Here is a 19667-nt window from a genome sequence, read left to right as displayed (position 1 = left end):
TCCTGCAGACCAATCAGGATGAACACTGATAATAAACAGGGTCTCTGGGAACGTCCTTAGCTGGGGAAGTAAGGCTTCTTCGGCTAAGTGTCAAATCATCTTTAATTGTGCAACCTGAATGTGCCAGTATGGGACCAACACAGTGTCTAGAAGTGCCTTTACAGGTATGTTGATGTGTCAAGCTGAAGAACAGGATGGCATTGGAAGCAGAGGACTGGCCTGCTCAAGCCCTCCTGGAAAAAGGAGCTCCCTCTCCTCATCACACTGGGATGCATTTTGAAGGCAATGTGACTACACATTTTATAGAGTGAAACTCAGCAGACTCTTCAAGAGACCAAGCTCTAAAAAACAGCAATTCATTTTTGTAGAGGATTATAGATGATGGTGGGCAGGGGTGGGGTTGTTATGGAATTTTTGTTGTTGTTAGATATGTACAAAAGATAGAAAATGCTGCGCTCATACACACACATACATATGATGATGCCCAAATATGCTTGATGGTAGGACATGGTTGTGGATGTTTAATTCCTGCTTCTGCCTATGACTCTGCTCTGTTTGCTTCCCCTGTACTTCTGCCCTGTACTTCAGAACCATCAACGCCACAGCCAGCAGCTGGCTTTTGAGTCCTAACTTTCTAACAACCTTCCTTCCTTTTGGTGGGCAAGAATGATGCAAAGGTTTTTATTATTATTATTATTATTAGTAGTAGTAGTAGTAGTAGTACCACCACCACCACCAGTTGCTCAGCGACACTGCCCACGTTGATGAATCACACCACCAAGGAGATCTCCGGCCTAAAAACAACGAGGTGTTTCCCGTGTTTATAATGTATATACAATATCATTGTGAACAGGTCAAACCTTAACAAGATTTTAAACACACTTGTAATAAAATAACAGAACGTATAGATAACTTAGGAAGATGAAAAATTGGAGAAGTACTGATATGCAGTTGAAAATAGAATTAAAAGGACCCATGGAAGGGACAGGGGGAAAGTCAGGAGATTCAGAGTTATCTCGAGATTTGGATTTTGTTTTATGTTTATATCTTTGAAAATCAATAAAAACGATTATGAAAACAACAACCACCAGAGGGGCCGAGACTGCCCCTTTCCGCCTCCCGCAAGGGCAAGCCTGGTGCAACAGCCAACCCGCCGCCTCGCGTCCTAGTCGCGCTCTCGAGCCCCGCCGAGGGCCCCGGCGGAGCAGATCTCCCTCGCCGGCCAATGGAGGGCGACGCAGCCTCCCAGGGCCTGCCCCAATTGGCGGGGAGCGCCCGTCGCTCAGCTACCGCGGGGCAGGCGCGCCGTGCAGGGGAAGTGAAAGTTGGAGCGCCTGGGCCGAGGGTCCGTGGCGCGCGGGGAGCCAAAGCGCGAGAGCGGGCGGCGGGTGGGGTTCCGGCGGAGGAGAGCGGCGTCCCCGTCAGGCGGTGAGTCCGGAGCCGGGGCTCGGCGGCAGGGAGCCCCAGCGCAGCCCTTCTCCTCTCCCGTGGCCTGCACGGGGGAAAGAAGGATGGGGGGGGCGGGGAGCTGGGGTCTCCGCTCTCCCGGCTGTCTGCTTCGCGCCTTCCGTGGGTCTTCCGACGTAAAGGCTCGTTTTTGCCTTGAACGAGCAGCAGTTCGACAGGGGTTGCTTTCCTTGCCGTGGAGGTGTGCGTTCCACAGGCTGCATTTTTGCCTGTAGGGCAGCTGCTAAGGTGGCAACCTCCTATTTATTGTTATTACATTTATAGCCCACCTGTCCTCCAAGGAGTTCGTGGTCTCCCTCTCTCCATCTTCACCTCACACCAACCCTGCGACCCACCGCTTAGGCTGGGAGATAGTGACTGGCTCAAGGTGGCTGAATGAGGGTTTGGACCCTGGTCTCCTGGGCCCTTGTCTGACATACTAAGCTGGGGTAGCTTACAGCTTCCTTCATCTCTGACCTTTGGCCAAGTTGGCTAGGGCTGGTGAGACCAACCCTTTCTAAGCACTACACTGCCTTTGCGTGTAGGCCAGTGGTTCCCACTAATAATTCTTCTTATTCAAAAAGTGAACTCCTGTTCAGGTGGAGGAAGTCTAAAAGGCCATTAACTTGGTCTAACTCATTCTCGAATTGCCACCCTTAAAAATCAAATTGCCCCCCTGTGGGGTGTGTGCCCCATGTTGGGAACCATGGGAATAGGCAGAAATGCATCCGGTGCTGCTTTTCTCCTTGGCACATCTGAATTTGTAGAGGTCGTCCTAAAACTCTTTTATTACTGCTGTTAAAGGCCTAAAACAGGCATCCCCAAACTCGGCCCTCCAGATGTTTAGGGACTACAACTCCCATCATCCCTAGCTAACACGACCAGTGGACAGGGATGATGGGAATTGTAGTCCCAAAACATCTGGAGGGCCGAGTTTGGGGATGCCCGGCCTAAAAGGACAGCTGTTTGTTTCTGTACCTGCCACATTTTAGCGCGAGTGTGCAACAGAACCATGCACACAGCTGGCTTGTTTGCATGTGTTGCAACCGCAGGGTTTTGTGAATGTGCGGGAGAGGTTCGGACCTTGGAGTCTGGGCGTTTGTGGCAGGTAGAGTGAGGAATGTATCTTGTGTCTGTGCAGGAAATGGCCCATAGGAGCGGGGAGCAGAGCCTCCGGGAAGAGCTGACCTGCGCCATCTGCTATGATCTGTTCCGAGACCCAGTCATGCTGGAATGCATGCACCATTTTTGCAGGGAGTGCATCCAGAGCTATTGGGATAAGAGCTCAAAAGTTGCCACCTGCCCCCAATGCCGGCAAAAGTTCCCCCACTTCCGTCCCCAGTACCTTGTTTCTGGAGTAGTGGAGACAGTTCGGAGGTGCACCTCTGAGGAACACAAGAAAAAAATGCAGGTGAGCAGCTGGGTGGCAAGACAGTGATTATTACTTCCTTTCCTCCTGGAGTGCTTCCCTCAATGAATTGTGGGGCTTGGCATTTCTCTCAGGTGGTCAACTTAGCTACAAAACAGGACGGTCAGATATGAACTAGGCAGGGGTACCTTGTACAGTAGTATGAGGGTTGCTTGGGACTGTACAGAAAGATTCAAGGAAGTGTGGGACAGACTTGTTTGGACCAAGAATTCTGGACAAGTGGAAAATTCCATTTGTCACCTTCTGATTCTAACAGAATCTCCCATCAAGCAGTCTCCCCTGCAGCCTCTGAAGCAAAGACAAATAGCACTTTGACAAAGATATTTGTGTGTCTTTTTAAAATCTCAACTCCCTGTTTCCAGCTCAGTTTGCCAGCAGATGGCTTGCCTGTCATTTGGCTGTGCAGAGCCCAGTGGATTTCTTTCCCCTGCATAATTTGCCCTACTCCTACCCCAGCGTCTTAACTCCCTGGGAGTTTCAGTCCAATGGCTGATTGTATTCTTTCTGTAGTTATTCCTCTTTGCTGTCTTGGGTCATTGCAACACTATTGTTTGCACTGGACTACCACATCATGTGAGGCGCTTAATCAAAGGTCACGGGTTTCATATTCTGTTGATTCTGCACAAAGGCTAAAAGGCATGTCAAATATTCTGGGAAGGTAAATTCCCATCATAGGCCTAGTGTGGGATTTTCAGCTTTGTGGATTTCAAGGTAAGTCAGTGACATTGAGCAAGTCATGCTCTCGTAGCTTAATTTACAGCTGGGGTTATTGGAGAGTGAGGTTTGGGATTGGCAAGTGAATAGAAGAGGAAAGGGTAGCAGTTGATCAAGCAGTAATGGAAGAACAGGAAAGCTGGGGCTGCAGAAGTCAATTCTAAAGGAGAAAAAGAACATGGCAGTTATTGTTAAGGGTAGTACCCTGGCTTTTATTTAAGAAACTCAGGGAGGTAGGACTTACCTCATTTTGCTCTTCTATCAACCCTATGAGGTGGGAAAGCCGGCTAGGCCAGAAGTTTCGCACCCTTGCTCTGTTTATTATTATGCCATCCTGGCTCTAAAATTGATAGGCAGAGACTGTTGCACACATAATGATTAAGTGTTCTATCTATCCATCTATTTCATTCCTAGACACACCTCCAAGAGGCATTTCAGTCTTGCCAGGTGGAGTGTGAGAAACTGATGAGAATGAAGCATGCAGCTGAAGAGAACATCTGCACCCTGCTGGTACCAGTACATTCCCCACTTTTCCTTCTGTGGATGCTTTTGTTTTGTGTTGGCTTGCTCAGATGAGAAATCCCAAAGTTTCTAAAGGTGGAGGCTTCCCTACAGAGGAAGAGATGTGTTGCTCTTTTGTATTGCCGGTGAGAAAGGGCTGGAAGAGATCAATTGGGGAGTCTTAACTAGAGAAAAGAATGGACAAAAATAGAAAACAGCTGAAAGCTGGGCCTCGGCAGGCTTATCAAATCAGCAGGGCTGCAATTGGGGCGTCTTGCTGTTTTGTGACCGCCCATCTTAATGGTTGCTTTAAATCACAGGCAAAAAGATAAAGCCGCCAAATAAATGACAGTTGCTTTGGGGTTGGAGCAAACTAATTATCTGCCCAGATAACCATTGATCTGCTGACGCACCTCAGCAGAAAAGAAGATTAATACCTCTAATTGCAGCACTTTCACAGAGGGAGCTGAGCAGTAGGGAAATTACTTGGGAGTGGTATAGAGAGAGACAGCTGAAAGCAACTAAGCTTCAGCAAAGAACCTCAAATTTCCCCATGTCACCAGGCTTCACATGCCAGATTTCACTTAGTCAAATCCAACCTGTTGGGTTTTTATCTTGGGGAAACAAGCAAAATGCCTCTTAAATAATAGAGGGAAGAGGGAAGCTTTTGTACACCAGGGTTTATGACACAGAATTAAACAAGACAAGTTGATTTTCTATAAGCTTCTCAGGGTCACGGACAAGGAAGGCGGGATTACCCCAAGGGCCTTTGGACAACAATGCCCATCAACACTCCCATCAGTCTTTTCCAAGCATCTTCAGGCAGGGGCATCAGAGCCACCTCAGCCTCTCCAGCACCAAAGCAAGTAAGGACCGCAGTGGGAGTTACACTGAACATGCAGCTGTTCTTAAACAGCTCTTAGCCGGACAGGTGGCAGGGAGTGCCACACAGCTGCTTGGATAACCCCCACCCACCTCCACCACCACAGCTTCAAAGTTGGAAGGAAGGAAGGGTTGGCCGCTCTTCATGCTCGCCATGGGGTAGCACCTCACTCACCATGCCGAGTGGAATAATGGAAACCCCTTAGGGCTAGAGCATTGGTGTAATAGATGTCCTTCTTCACAGAGCACAGAGTCAAACAAGAGGCAGTGATGGCCACCAATGCAAATGGCTTTTAAATAGGATTAGGCAAATTTATGGAGAGGAAAGCTGCTTGTGGCTACCAACCCTGAGGGATATGGTCTCCTTCCACTGTCGGAAGCAATATGCTTCTGCATACCAGTTGCTGGAAACAAAAAGGAGGGGAGAACACTGTTGTGCTTGGGTCCTTCTCATATGTTTTCTCAATTGGCATATGTTTGGCAACTGTGAGAATAGGGTGGTGGAGTCAGTGGGCCACTGGCCTGATCCAGCAGACACTTCTTATGTGGTGAGCTTGCAGCTGGGGATTTGCCAACTAAGCGTAGTCCCTGGCTAACATCTTGGGTTGCGTCTTCCCAGTGACTTCTGTGTATTGGCAACTTTGAGAGTTGTTGGCACTAGTGACTCTCCCAAATTGTGTTTTTCATTCACAATTATTTGTTCAGCTCTAAAAGTCCGAGGGAGCAGTGCCAAGCTAATTCAAAACAGCACCCCATAGAATCTCCAGTAAAATTGTCTGTCTGCTGCTCAGAGCAAAGAAATATGTCAGCAAGACTCCTGGCAATGTGAGCACTTAGTAGAGCATCATTAGCTGGTAGGGCAAGTCCTAGACAGGAGCCAGATGGTTCAGCGACTGCTAAAAGCAGCTGATATCCGGCCTGAGCAGGCGCTAGCTTTGGAGAGCTGCCAGTCCTTGATTAAAAAGGATCCCCATCTCTCATGTCTCATTCTTTCCTCCTTTTATGCTAGATATGTTACAATTATTGTCATATTTAAACATAGTACACATTGAAAGATAACATCGCCCCTGAAAGCATTTAGGTACACTCTTTATATATTTAAGCCTTTTTCCGAGCTCATTGTGCACTGTGGCTTTTTCACCAGTCGAGGAGACACAATGCAACAGTTCACTCTAGAACAATTGTCAGGGATGCCTAGAATGCCAATCTGAAAGCAACCAGAACCTGTGATCAGAAAACGCAAATTTTCAAATGAAGCAAGTTATAGTAACTGGGATACAGATGTTACACACACACACACACACACACACACACACACACACACACTTTGTTGGTTTCATTATTATTTTATTTTGAAGATTGACCAAATGGGCAGATAAGAGATGGTTATGTGTTCATATGTTATGCATCGAGTTTGCTTGTTCTGGAAAGCTGCTGTTGCTAGTGCTCAGTGGCATGCGCACACATGCAATAATTTTGCCACCTATGACATGGAAATGGGTTAGATACATCCTTATAGTCCCATGGAAGAAGGAAGAAAATGGTTGCAGTTGCAACAATGTGTAGTTGCTGTTCAGACATCTGTCTCTAAACAGTGTGGTGACCTTCTGACTTTCACACTCCCTTATCTTCTCCTTTATTTGCTACTCTGTTTATATCCCACCTTTTCTCCAAAGAGCTCAAAGTGGCATATATACTTCTTCCCCTCTCCATTTTATCCGCACAAGAACCCTGTGAGGTAGGTGAGACTGAGATGCGTGACTGGCCCAAAGTCACCCCATGGGTTTCATGGCTGAGTGGGGATTTGAACCCTGGTCTCCCAGGTCCTAGCCAATACTCTAACCACTGTTCCATGCTGGCTCTCTCTTTGCACATGACAGGATGAGAGCGAAAGCTTTCACTTTTGACTGAACCACAGTTTCTTGTTATATATGACTTCAGGAACTGTGGTCTATTTCAAGGGAAAGCTTGGGTGATCTTTTTAAGCTAGGATATGATCAAGCATTTCCCACACATGTTTTCCCCTTTGATCCTCCATTTGTTTGAGCCAGCAGACTTTTGGATTCTTACACTGCTTGTGGACTTCTCAGAGGTAGCTGGTTGGCCATTGTAGGAAATGGGAAACTGGAGTGGATGGAACTTTGGCCTGATCCAGACAGGATTTTCTTATGCTCTTATCTGTTTGTACCAGAAGACCCTCATGGGTTTGGGGTGGGGATAGTTAGTAATTTCCCAGGAGGCAAAGGCAGTGTGATTAGCGACACAAATGGATTATCCTGCACCAACCGTTCTAATTGGTGGGGATTGAAGGTTGGATAAAGATACCCTACCACAAGCAGGGTTGAGGGAAAAGTGAATGAGCTGTGAGTTGGCCTAATTTTAAGAGACATAATATTGTTTTAGTTGAGGCTGGTCTGCCAGCAACATCAAAAGGACTTGGGTGGCCTAGTTTAGGAAGCATTACTAGACACTATTGACATTGGCAAGCTGCAAGTAATGTGCACTTCAGAAGGAATAATTTGAAATCAAAATGAACTCTAATCACTGATAATGCATACTGCTGTTCACTATGGAAACCCTCATATGTGATGTGTAGCAAAGACTTTTTAAAAATGGCAAATCAAATAATGAGAGACATGGATAGAGGATATATATATTGAGGCTGTTTTGATGCCATCCGTGAAGTGGCTTCACCTGGGCCTTTGTATTTCATACTAGTCATGTCATCAGAAATGCAATACTGTACAGTTGGAGGTGAAAGATGGACAATGTACATGATTAGTACTTTGATAGTATTTCTTTGTCTCTGTAGTGAAAAGACCTGAATTGCTTGCAGGGGAGTAGTAAACTGGAGAGGCCAAAGGCTGTAATAGATGGGTGGGGTATAAATAATAAATAATAAGAATAAGAATAGTCAATACAAAATAACCCAGTGTTACCAAGAATACAGAAGAGGTGAGGGAGCTTCTGGTTATTCTTCTCCAGTCCAAGAATAGGGGCACCACCCACCTCTCCATTTCAGTCTGGTGGGCTCTGGATAGAACATTCCACCTTGTGAAATTGTTCTTCAGAATTAGATGCTTTTTATTCTTCAGAATTAGATGCTTTTGCACTACACAATTTACAAGTGCTCCCACTGGTGAGTTGCTGGAGGTTCTGCTTCAAATTCTAGACCATCTTGCTGAGAAGCTACTTTTAGGATGGGCTTCTGGAGTGCATCTGGTCTCCACAAGACACCTGTGGCCAAAGCTCAGCTCAAATTGGGGTTCTTGCACTCCGCATAGCAGAGATGAGCATCAGCGGCACCATTTGACAGGAGAGGAGTGAGTATGTCAGACTCTCACTCATGCTGCCGTATCAATAAAAAAAGAGAAAGAAATAGCAGGCTTTTCTTCCACTCTTTACCCCCTTATCTGAGACTCTGCCTCTCCCTCTGCACTTCTTATGTGGAGAAGGAAAGCTGACATGTGTATCAGTTTCCAAACCTTCCTGGAGTTCAGAAAATGCTCCTATCTCTTCTTTGAGTTCTCTGTCAAGCATGGAGAGAGAGACACAGGGTCTTGCAGGAAGCTTTGAAGGATAGAAACAGCAGGCATCTCTGGAACTGATTACATAAGGTCAACTCCTGAGGCAATTTATCAGAAATTTATCAGGTACACTCAGCAGGAAGCAATCAGAGGAATAAGCCATAAAGAGGTATGTGGCGATCACAAAGGGTCCCCAGACGTTTGACGGCCTATTGACCCTGTGCCACCACTGTGATTGCTTTCTTCGCTGCCACCAACCCGTTTCTCACGGGTACACGCAGAGTCCAGTCAGTTGTTAACATTAACAAATAATCAAATTTATTTTATAGGCATGAACAAGCTTATGGTTTCAGTTAATTTTTCTTGTCAGTTTCTTAATCTTAGTTCCTTAACTGTCCTATTCGTTCCTAACAACTTCAAACTGATTATCCCAACTAACTATCTGACTCCACCTAACAATTCCTCTCACTCTCTCACCACACAATTCAACCAACCCACAGGCTGTTCCTCCCTCTTCCTTCTCCAACTCCCCACTCTCAACTGATTTTCACACACCTCCAACTCTAACTCCTCCTATCTGTTTCCACTGGCCAATCACATCACACTCATTTTAACCCTTTCCTTATGACCCACCTAGGATGCAAATGCCACAAGGTAGCTTCTAATTAAAACTGTAGCAGTTTAATCCATGCCTAAAAGATTGGCAATGCAGTTACGGTAAGTTTTATGGGGCCAAACAGTTGTCACCAGTCAGTCCTGAAAAAAGACAGGTGGACCAAAGAAAAATGGTATTGTAATGAAACGGCATCAGCAGTTTCTTGTAAACAGTTCTTGAATGATGGATGGCAATTCCCGATTACCGTATTTTTCGCTCCATAAGGTGCACCTGACCATAAGACACACCTAGTTTTTAGAGGAGGAAAACAAGAAAAAATGTATTCTGAACGAAATAGTGGATGTATGATTTTTGTGGTTCATGCTGTGGCCACAGACATGTGATCTGATGGTGAATTTGGGGTGACCCAATGCAAAATCCTGAGGATCCATGTGGACCCGTGCTTTGTAACCACATTTTTGCACCCAGGAAACAGTGGGTGTGTGATTTTTTTGGTGCTGGCTGTAGCCATGGACATGCTATGTGATCTGATGGAGAATTTTGGGTGACCCAATGTAAAAATCCTGAGGATCCATGGGCTTTTACCTCCCCCCTCCCTGGCAGCCTCTGCTAGTGCCCTTATCTCTCTTCTGATCCCACCGATCAACTGTTTCCTTTCAACACTCCCTTCTCTCTTGTTTGCCTTAGTGTCTTAGCTGGAGCAGTTTTTTGATCCTCCTTTTCTTCTAATTTCTCTTCTTATTGCTTTAGTCTTCCTGTTTCCCCCCTTTGCAAGTTTGCTGTCTTTATCTCCCCCCTCCCAGGCAGCCTCCTTTATCTCTAGCGTCCCTTATCTCTCCCCTGATCAGCAAACGATCAGCGGCTTTGTTTCAACACCCTCTTCCCTCTTTCAAAAAAAAAAAAAAAAGCATGATCTGCTTTTTGCCCCTGGGCAATTCAGCTCCAGGGACCACACATTTGCTCCATAAGATACACAGATATTTCCCCTTACTTTTTAGGAAGAAAAAAGTGCGTCTTATGGAGCAAAAAATACGGTGCACATCTGTTATGGAAGCAGCCTAGCTTTGTGACAGCAAAAATTGCTATGAAGCCAATGAACTCTTGGTATTTGATTGATCTGACGTGACTCCCGCTAATTGATTTAAGGTCCTCAATTAGCGATTTATGGCCGCCCGGCACACTTCCGCTCGCAGCTCTCAGTCACGTCTCAGCAGAGTTTCACACAGCGGTGTAAACTGTCACGCAGCTCGGCTCAGCTTCCAGACAAACACACACGTACAGGTTTGTCTATTTACAGTAGTTTATTCCAACAGATCTCAGGAAAATCCAGGACTGCTTGCAGCCATTATAGGACTGCTCCTTTTCCCTCACAACACAGAGTGAGACTGACTAACTCCTCCCAAGCTCCTCCCAAGCTTCCAAAACTGACGTCAGAATGGTGTGGCATCATGGGAACAACTTAACCTGTTAAGTTCCAACCCCAACACCCCCCTTTGCCGCCCATTCTGACAAGACCCTTTTGAGTTCAACACCTTCCCCTTTGCCTTGTGCCCCTTCCCGGCATCTTTCCCAGGCACCTGTTGAACCCCTTCAACACTCCCAGAATCACACTGTGCGAATCTGGCCCACGCACTTGTTGCCTGGTATCTTTCAGGTGGAACGCCCTTTGTTGTGCGACTAGACCTTCTGGGCACAAACTCAGATGTTACCTCTGACTCACTGCCACCAGAAGATGTGTCCTCAGCATCACGGGATTCCCCCTCTGACTTAAAACGTTTTCGAATCCTCTCCATTACACTCACAGGAGAACTGGGCTCGCTTTTGGGTGTTCTCTTAACATCTTGTGGAGAAACTACCGATACCTCCTCCTGTTCCTGACTTTGGTCAGTGACCTGATCGTCATCATCGGATTCTGAATCCTGATCTTGGACCTGGTCCTCATCCCCGGGATCAGCCTCTTCCTCCCTTTCCTCAGAATCAGATAAACATTCTGAGAGCACATCACGCATGACAGCAGTTTGTGACTTTTTATCCTGCTCATAGAACTCAGCGTGTTTACTGATCAGCAACTTACTCTGGTCACCTGATGGAAACGCAAACCTCCATGCACTCGCTGCTGGCTCATACCCACAGAAAATCATTTTCCGGAACTTGGATCCATCTGGCCCCTGCAAAGCAGTAGGTACTGGCACAGACGCATGTGACCCAAACATACGCAAAAAATGAATCTGTGGTTTCCTGCCATGCAACAACCTAAACGGTGTGTCACCTACTAGTGTATTGTAGGTACGATTCCAGGTGAAGCTCACATACTTGATTGCCTCCAGCCAAAACCTTGGAGGCAACCCAGAATCTGCCAGCATCACCTGTGCAGCCTGAACCAGAGCCTGACACCTGAGCTCTGACACTCCCCTCTGATTGGGTGAAGTCACTGTGTGACGTATCCCTTTCTTGCGAAAGTACTTCTGCAAAGCAGAACCTGTTGACTGGGCTCCTCTGTCACTTGTGACAGCTTGCACTCTGGTGGAAAACCTTATTTCTACCTCCTCAATCCAACGTTTGATCAGCTGTGCTGCATCATCCTTGGATTTGAGACCAAGAGTCCAGGTATTCTGTGTAAAATCTTCCTGCATCGTGAGCAGATACCTGGCCCCTCCCAGACTTGGTTCCTTTACAGGACCCCACAAAGTAGGACCTCTCTACTTTTGGATAACTGCATCCTTTTACCTTTGCTAGTTTGCAAGTTGCACAACTTATAGTATACCCACATTCTGCGATGTGACACCCTTTGGAAACCTCCGGCAGCACCTGTAGTGCTTCCAAAGAACCATGAGCTGTTCGTGTATGCCAAGCATGGACACATGAATCATGATTGGGAATTGTAGCACGCAGTGCTTGTGCTTTCTCAACCTTCCCATCACCCTCCAGAGGCGTTTTAAGAATGAAGAGATCATTCTGCCCCTTTTTAACCTTGGCAAGCATCCTCCCTCCTTTGGAGATTGTGCACACATCATCCTGAAAACAAACCTTAAATCCCTTTTTCAGTAAATAAGGCACAGATAAAAGACAGTGGTGCATCCCAGGAACAGTACAACACTTCAACGTCTCCTGTAAAATAGAAAAATGCACATTTACAGAATTAGTCACATTTCTTTTCTGTCCATTTGCGAAAAGTACAGTCTTCCCAGCCGGAATTGCCTTGCAATTCCACCTCTCAACAGCAGGTGTCTCTGGAATCAAATTGCAATTAGCTGCAGAGTCAATGACAAAACTTAGTTCTGTCCCACAGCTGTCTTCAGACAAAGCCAGACTAGCTGTTATTTGATAAGTCTCCTCCTGGACCTGGCACGTCCACCAGCCTCAGTCCCACGCCTGGTTGTTTTCCCAGACCGGTTGCCATGGAAACCCGACTGATTCCCATGAGAGTTCAGCTGTTTGACCTTGGCAACATCCTGTCTTGCCTCTCTGCTCTGGTGGGGGCAATTTCGTCGCAGATGTTCAGTAGAATTACACACGTAGCACCGACGAACTCCAGTGGAAAAACACTGCCCGGGGCTCTTTTCAGCTGGCTTGGCCCTCCTTCTTCCGGAAAAGCACTCCTTGCCAGATCCGCCCCCCCTGAACTGCCGCTTCATTCCAGCAGGTTCAGTGGAAAACTTTTCAAACTTGCCTTTGGAACTTTCCGCCCCCCCGACTTGCTCACTAGCACTCCTTGAGGCTAAAGCATCAGGAACAGGGGCTCCAGCCATCTCTAGGCTTTCAGCTTCCACCTGCCCTTGGCCCCCTGCTGAGTCTTCACACAGACGTTTCAGCACACTCCAGGCCTCACACGCAGATTCAACGCTTTCCAGGTGATGCTGCAAACTAGCATGAACACCTGCTCTCAACATGCAGACCTCAGCTTTCTCCCTCTGCATTTTCTCCTCCAGAGAAGCAGATTGCGACTTTCCTGCATCTCTGTCCACCAGTTGCACTGGTTCCCTCTGGGAAATGTCCCATACTTCCGTGGCCAAAAACCACGCTCTCACCCTTTTTGTCCAGGTATTCCACGCTTGGACGGTGAGTTCCTCAAGCTGTTCAAACGGAGCTTGAAACACCTCCTGGCCATCTGCCATCTTCCCCCGTTCTCCCAAGACGCCCCAAGCTGTACTCACAAAATCACCAGCTCATCCGGCGTGGAGAAACGATTCCTTGCTGCTCTCAGCTCCTTGGCTCCACAGCATTCAGCAACACAGGCAAATCTCTGCGTTTTTCAGCTAGCCGCTTGCCTCCGCCTCCTGCCGTGCCTCCTGCTCGAAACCGCAGACTTCAAAGCTCCCGGCAGCCTCCCGTGACAGTTTTACGATTGGTGATTTAGGTTACCCATAACCTCTTGGTATTTGATTGATCTGACTTGACTCCCGCTAATTGATTTAAGGTCCTCAATTAGCGATTTATGGCCGCCCGGCACACTTCCGCTCGCAGCTCTCAGTCACGTCTCAGCAGAGTTTCACACAGCGGTGTAAACTGTCACGCAGCTCGGCTCAGCTTCCAGACAAACACACACGTACAGGTTTGTCTATTTACAGTAGTTTATTCCAACAGATCTCAGGAAAATCCAGGACTGCTTGCAGCCATTATAGGACTGCTCCTTTTCCCTCACAACACAGAGTGAGACTGACTAACTCCTCCCAAGCTCCTCCCAAGCTTCCAAAACTGACGTCAGAATGGTGTGGCATCATGGGAACAACTTAACCTGTTAAGTTCCAACCCCAACATGAACATGGATGCAAATGTTTTATATTAGAAGGGGCATAGGCTGCTCTCCCCTTGACCAACACCATATTGTGTTTTCTGTCCCGCAAATGTTTTGGCTTTACAATCCTCCTTGAATTACACAGATGTCTGTGGATGTGGCTGAACGTGCTGCTTTCATACATAGCCCTTTTGCTGTTTCAGACAACATCTCGTGAAGTGAACTCCAAGATCCGGGCAGAATTTGAGTATCTTCATCAGATCTTGCAAGAGGAAGAGAGAGCTGTGCTGACGGGGCTGGCCAGAGAGGAAGAACAGTGGTTGATGAAGCTGGACGGAGATGCCACACGTCTCAGTATGGCGATAACTGAGCTGAAGAAGAGCATGGAGCACATTCAGAAAAAGCTTGATGAGCTGGGGAACTCATTGCTACTGGAGGTGAGACTCATCATGCTTACAAGGCTGAGGTGGGAGGAGTTTGGGTCATGGGTGTCGGAGGCAGATTTGTATTTTCTCGCATTTTCTCAGTCATAGGCTCCACCCTCTCCACATTCCCAGACACGTATCACACTGCACACTGGCAAACGCTAAAGTTTTCTATGGATTGATTTACCAAGCAAGGTTGTCATCTTGTATTTCATTCTATGCATTCAGGAAGTGGGGTGAGGCTTAAAAAATCCTGGAGTCGGAGCTGGAACGGACCTCAGAGGTCATCTAGTTCAACCCCTTGCTAGTGCAGGAAATCCACCATGGCAGCATACCTGATTGGTGACCATTCGGCCTTTGTATAAGATGCAGTGAGACCTGGGAGTGGGTCATGGTTTTGTGGGGGGGGGGGGGAGAATGCGTGTTCGAAGAAGTCTTTCCATATTTTAAACTCCGGACTGAAAATGTTTGTCTCTATCAATAATATGTTTTTCTGCCCTAGACCAGAATTAGGCCTTGTCAATGTCTGCCAGATAACATTGTCATAGAAGGCAAATAACTGTTGGCCTTTGCATTGAGATGTAAAGAAGTTTATCTGCCATTAAAAGTGTGGCTTCCCAATTCCCTCTCTCTTTTAAACAGAGGTGAGACAGTGGCTGGAACACTTCTCTCACCACAAAAAACCCCCCAACATTACAGCTTTCTATTTGCCACTTCCAACATAAAGGAAAACGTGTGCCTGCCATTTTCTTCCCCAGCCTCCCCTCTTGCCCCATGGTAAGAGGCAGCCCTTTCCATCTCCCTCTAAGATTGAAGTATTGCTGGTTGCTCGGTGTGATGCTTTTCCGTAGTTGGTTGCCACGGTTACTGCAGCAGGATTGTGCTGTGAAGTGACCGAGGTAGCCTTTGCTAGGAGGTTTAAGCTTGCTTCTCCAGCAGGATCTGCTTGTGCATGCTGTGAGAATCATGGTCCTTAACCTCTGACAGGCATAAAGAAGCAGTTCGGGCTTGGAGACCGGTTCTGTCGTGTGGGAAAATGATTGCTTGTACATGAGAGCATGAGCAAAGTTCTTATTGTTACAGGGTGATCTCATAGCTAGAAGCATCCTTGGAGCATGAATAGCGCGTGAACAGCTCGTGCTGTCCCATATGATTGGCTAACGTAGTATGGCCTGATCGCTCGCATGGTCTAGTACCAAGGTCTTTATCTGCTGGCTAGAACAAATTGCTTGACTTGTATTTTTTGTATCTTTTCTATTTCACACATTTCACACAATAAAAGCTGTGCTGCATTAGCCCTAGGGGCAGCCATATTTCCCTAGGAGCAGCCATATTTCGGAACCTATCATGGTGTGAGACTGATTTTTCTTTGGTTGTCGAGCTGTAACTCGACACTGTCGTAAGAACTAGCTACTCTTGGAAGTAGGGATGAAGTGCTTAGTTTCAGCCAAGGTTACTGTATTGTGTGCCTTCGGACCATACTGCGCTGTGCTGTGCAGGTCTGCATGAAAATACTTGTGTGTTTTTTCTAAATGTCTCAAATACTCAACTATCTCCTTCCATCATCAGACTCCTGTGGGGTGGCTGGTAGTGATACTCCCTTGGCTTTTATTTTACTGCTTGTATAATTCTGAAATTTTAAATGCAAGCTGCCTTGAGGGTGCTTGTTAGCGCCAAAAGGTGGGTTATCATTTCTTTTGATAGGCAAGTACATGTATGTCCTCACTTCTCAGTCAAGATTATACATATTTTCAGCCTCTTTGCGGGCCAGAGGTACAATATGACCAGGGAAATGTTGTTATGTGTGTATGGCATGCTCTCCTGACAGCTGACAGTGATACCATCTAGGTTCCAGGCTTTTGAGTCTTGGTGATATGAGGAGCCTGCCTTCTCTTGCATCTCTCTTTTGCTTACAGAAGCCAGTGTTTATATATCAGAACTAGCCCATACCCCTTCAGAATTTGCTGCCACCTCATTCATTCATTTATTCATTATATTACATTTATATACCAACTTTCATCCGTCATGCAACTCAAGGCAACATCCCATGTGGTTCCCAGGCAGCCACTTCAAATTGTAGGGCCATAATTATGTTTTTAATTGTCTGTACTTCAGTACAGATGCAAAAAATGGACAGGAGAATTTACTTGGCAGGAGAATTTACTTGAGCTGCAATAAGGATTAAGTGAGGGGTTTTGTTAATTTTCTCCTCTTTTTTCTTTTTCTTTTTGCAGGTGGAAAATGTGTCTGTTAGGTACGTGCCTGGAAAGAGAAAAAGCAGCTTTTGTTTTCATGAGCCTCTTATTTTACCTGCTCAGCTGGCGGGGGGGGGGGGGACGGGATGGACGGACGGACTGTTATCGCTGTAGCTTTTAAAGCATTGGAAAATAATTATTGGGAGAGAAGCTGTTGGGGAATATAGGAGATCTCTCCTTCTGGGCATTGTTGCATAGATGTGCTGACCTCAGGGTTCAGGGTGTGAATGCAAAAGCACTGAGGTGCACCCAGGATTTAACTGCTTTCATAAGGTCCTCCCACATTACTTCAATGGTCTTCTGGGGCCACTATGTTTATGTTCTAATAGCCTCAGAATACAAGTTGCCGGAAATCACAGGTGGGCAGAGTATTGTGCTCAGGTCTTTTTGCCTGCTTCCTATGGGCATCTGGTTAGCTGCTGTGGGAAAAGGAAGCTGGAATCGGGGCCTTTGGACTGGTCCTGCTGGCCTCTTTTTGTGTTCGACAAGGAGGGTTGGCAAATGAGCCTAAATGAATTTTGCAGGTCACCAAGGTGAGTGCACCTCACCTGCCATATAATGTTGTCTGTCAGCTGCTTGAAAACCTTGCTTTTTTATTTTATTTTATTGTAGCCTGGGAAGGCAAGGATGAGGGGACAGGTTTAATGAGCCACCCAGGGGCTGTGCTTTGGTGGCCTGCCTTAAAATGATTATCGCTCTCTCAAGTTGTGGAGCTGCCAAGCTTCTCTAATGGCTAAACTTGGGTGAATCTCGCATGCACAGCCATATCCCACCTCTTGGCTGAAAGATTGCCAGAGCAGTTCATTTCCCAGCTCACTTTGCTTGGGAGAAAGGATAGAAAATACATCCATAGAAGATAGGTTTGAGAGTGCTCTTTGGCTGCTGTCAATGTTGAGGAGAATTAGGGCATTTGGCTCATGTTTCTATGGAGTACTGTGCAGAAACTGGTGGATTCTATTTTATTATCATACATGTTTCCATTCTGGAAGTTGGCTTTCATGGAACTTGTGGTTGCCCACCTTCTGTCTCTCTAGGCAGTAGGCTACTTAGCCACTAAGGCAGAGGAGAACCAGTGGCCTGCTTATGTCAGAATCCACCCCACTCCAAGATGGTGTACTGAAACCCCTAGGAGTTGTGTCCTTTTGCAAAGATACCTCACTCTTGAAATACCTGCATAAGAGGGGTTGTTCAGTAGAGATAGTGTTTTGCCCTTTGACCGAGGATCCCAGGGAATACTCAGATTACAAGGACAGGAGAGGCACATCTTTTGTGATGGCCCCTTAGCTACTGTTTTTAGAAAGCTAGAAGGAAAGGGGGAAAGACATGATTTGGTCCCCACAATAATTTGAGGATGCTCCCTGCCATTATGTGCGCCAAGCAAATGGCACTGGCCGAGCCGCAACTGCCTTATTGTCCCATCCTTATGCTGGCTGAAGCACTTTCAGATTGGTTAGGAGTCACTTTCTAAAATCCAGAACTTCCTTATCTGGAATCTTGTCTTGCTCAGCAGACATTTCTTTCTGCTCCAGGCCAGCGGTGCAGGTGAAAGAGTTGACCGCCTTTAATATAGAGCAGCACAAGGACCGGTATGATGGACCGCTGCAGTTTATATTTTGGAGAAGGATGCTGAAATCGATCTGCACAGGTGAGTCGTGCCCACCCCCCAATTGCAACAGAGCATACTGGGGATATGGGAACAGAACAGAGTTCATAGACGCTTTTGACGACATGCTACCCGGTTTCTTTCTTAAAATTATCATTAATTTGATTAGTAGCTGAATCCCGGTATATTCTCTTCCTACAGCTCCTGCTCCTCTGACCTTGGACCCTGAATCGGCTCACCCTAACCTTGTCCTGTCCAAAGACCTGACGGCAGTGACAGAGAGGAAGACGCCCCAGTCTGTGCCCAGAAGCCCCAGCCGCTTCCTGCAGTGTGTGAATGTGCTGGCGAAGGAGTCCTTTGAGAGTGGAAGACATTACTGGGAGGTCTGGGTGGGCACCAAGACCAAGTGGGACCTGGGAGTGGCAGCGGACTCAGTGGACCGGGCAGCAAGAGTCAAGCTATGCCCCAAGAATGGCTACTGGGCTATACGGCTGCGGGAGAAGTCTCGTTATTGGGCTGCAGCCGCTCACTGGGTGCGCCTGAATCCTGGGTGCTTGCTGAGAAAAGTAGGTGTCCTGCTGGACTGCAGGGCAAGGAAGGTGGCCTTTTATAATGCCGAGGACATGTCCCTTCTCTTCACCTTCCACCAGGTCAGGGCACGCAGGTTCTATCCTTTCTTCAGCACTTGTTTCGGCGATGGCGAGAATGCAGAGCCCATGAGGATCTGCCACCTGAACCTGTAGGAACATCCTGAAGTCTGATTCCATTCAGCAAGACTTGGTGGGTCCCTCTTGTTTCCTGGGAGCACATAAGTTCTACCCTGTGTGTCTCCCCGCTGTGATGAACAAGTTAAGGGAAACTGAACGGTTTTGGAAAGAGGTTTAAAAAAACCACAACCCACTCTTCTATTTCATAGGACGAACACCACCTCTTAGAATGCATAAAACAATACCAACATGATGGAATGTATTAGAATAGATATTAAAGCAGATGATTACGAAGAATTAGTCGGTTCCTGGTTCATTTCCCCCCCTAATTATAATTACGTCCCCTTCTCCAGGTTAATGCCTTCTTCTGTCTTGTGTAATTAAAGGGCCTTGTGCTTTGTGGATGGTGCTGCCTGGTCACTTCTGCCATTTCTGGTCATTCCCTTCTGTATAAGATGGGAATACATCCCAAAGCACTAGGGATCAGTAACACACACAACCACAACCATTGGACACTTTGACCTGCATTCTGACTTAGAGACACATACAAAAACACAGGTGTAGAAAAGCTGGAGCCAAAAGTGATAACAGCAGAGACAAGGATAGTTTGTTGGTTGCATTCATAGCCCGCCTTTTCTCCAAGGAGCTCAATGTGACATATATGGTTCCCTCCCCTTCTCGTTTAATCTCCACGTCAACTCTGCGAGGTAAGATAGGCTGGAAGACAGTAACTTGCCCAAGGTCACCCAGTGAGCTTCATGGACAAGTGGGGATTTGAACCCTGGTCTCCCAGGTCCTATTCCAACACTATTAACGACTACACCACC

At 46.9% G+C, this 19667-nt stretch overlaps 1 protein-coding gene across 1 annotated transcript; it reads left to right on the top strand.

Moving 5' to 3' along the window:
* Positions 1 to 1225: 1225 nt before the first annotated feature.
* On the top strand, positions 1226 to 19242 carry LOC310700311 (zinc-binding protein A33-like; the record flags this gene model as incomplete). The annotated part of the gene is given in 8 exon segments (XM_083489575.1): positions 1226 to 1340; positions 1343 to 1428; positions 2588 to 2857; positions 4004 to 4099; positions 14054 to 14287; positions 16510 to 16529; positions 18060 to 18175; positions 18335 to 19242. Coding segments are annotated over 8 exon segments (1479 nt in total). The 3' UTR covers positions 18877 to 19242.
* Between the last annotated feature and the right edge of the window lie 425 nt (positions 19243 to 19667).

This window comes from Podarcis liolepis, assembly GCF_965112155.1.
Source record: "Podarcis liolepis genome assembly, chromosome: 2".
In the NCBI taxonomy this organism is placed as follows: domain Eukaryota; kingdom Metazoa; phylum Chordata; class Lepidosauria; order Squamata; family Lacertidae; genus Podarcis; species Podarcis liolepis.
Note: the sequence above shows the minus strand (reverse complement) of the source record. Positions and strands in the feature narration are given on the sequence as shown.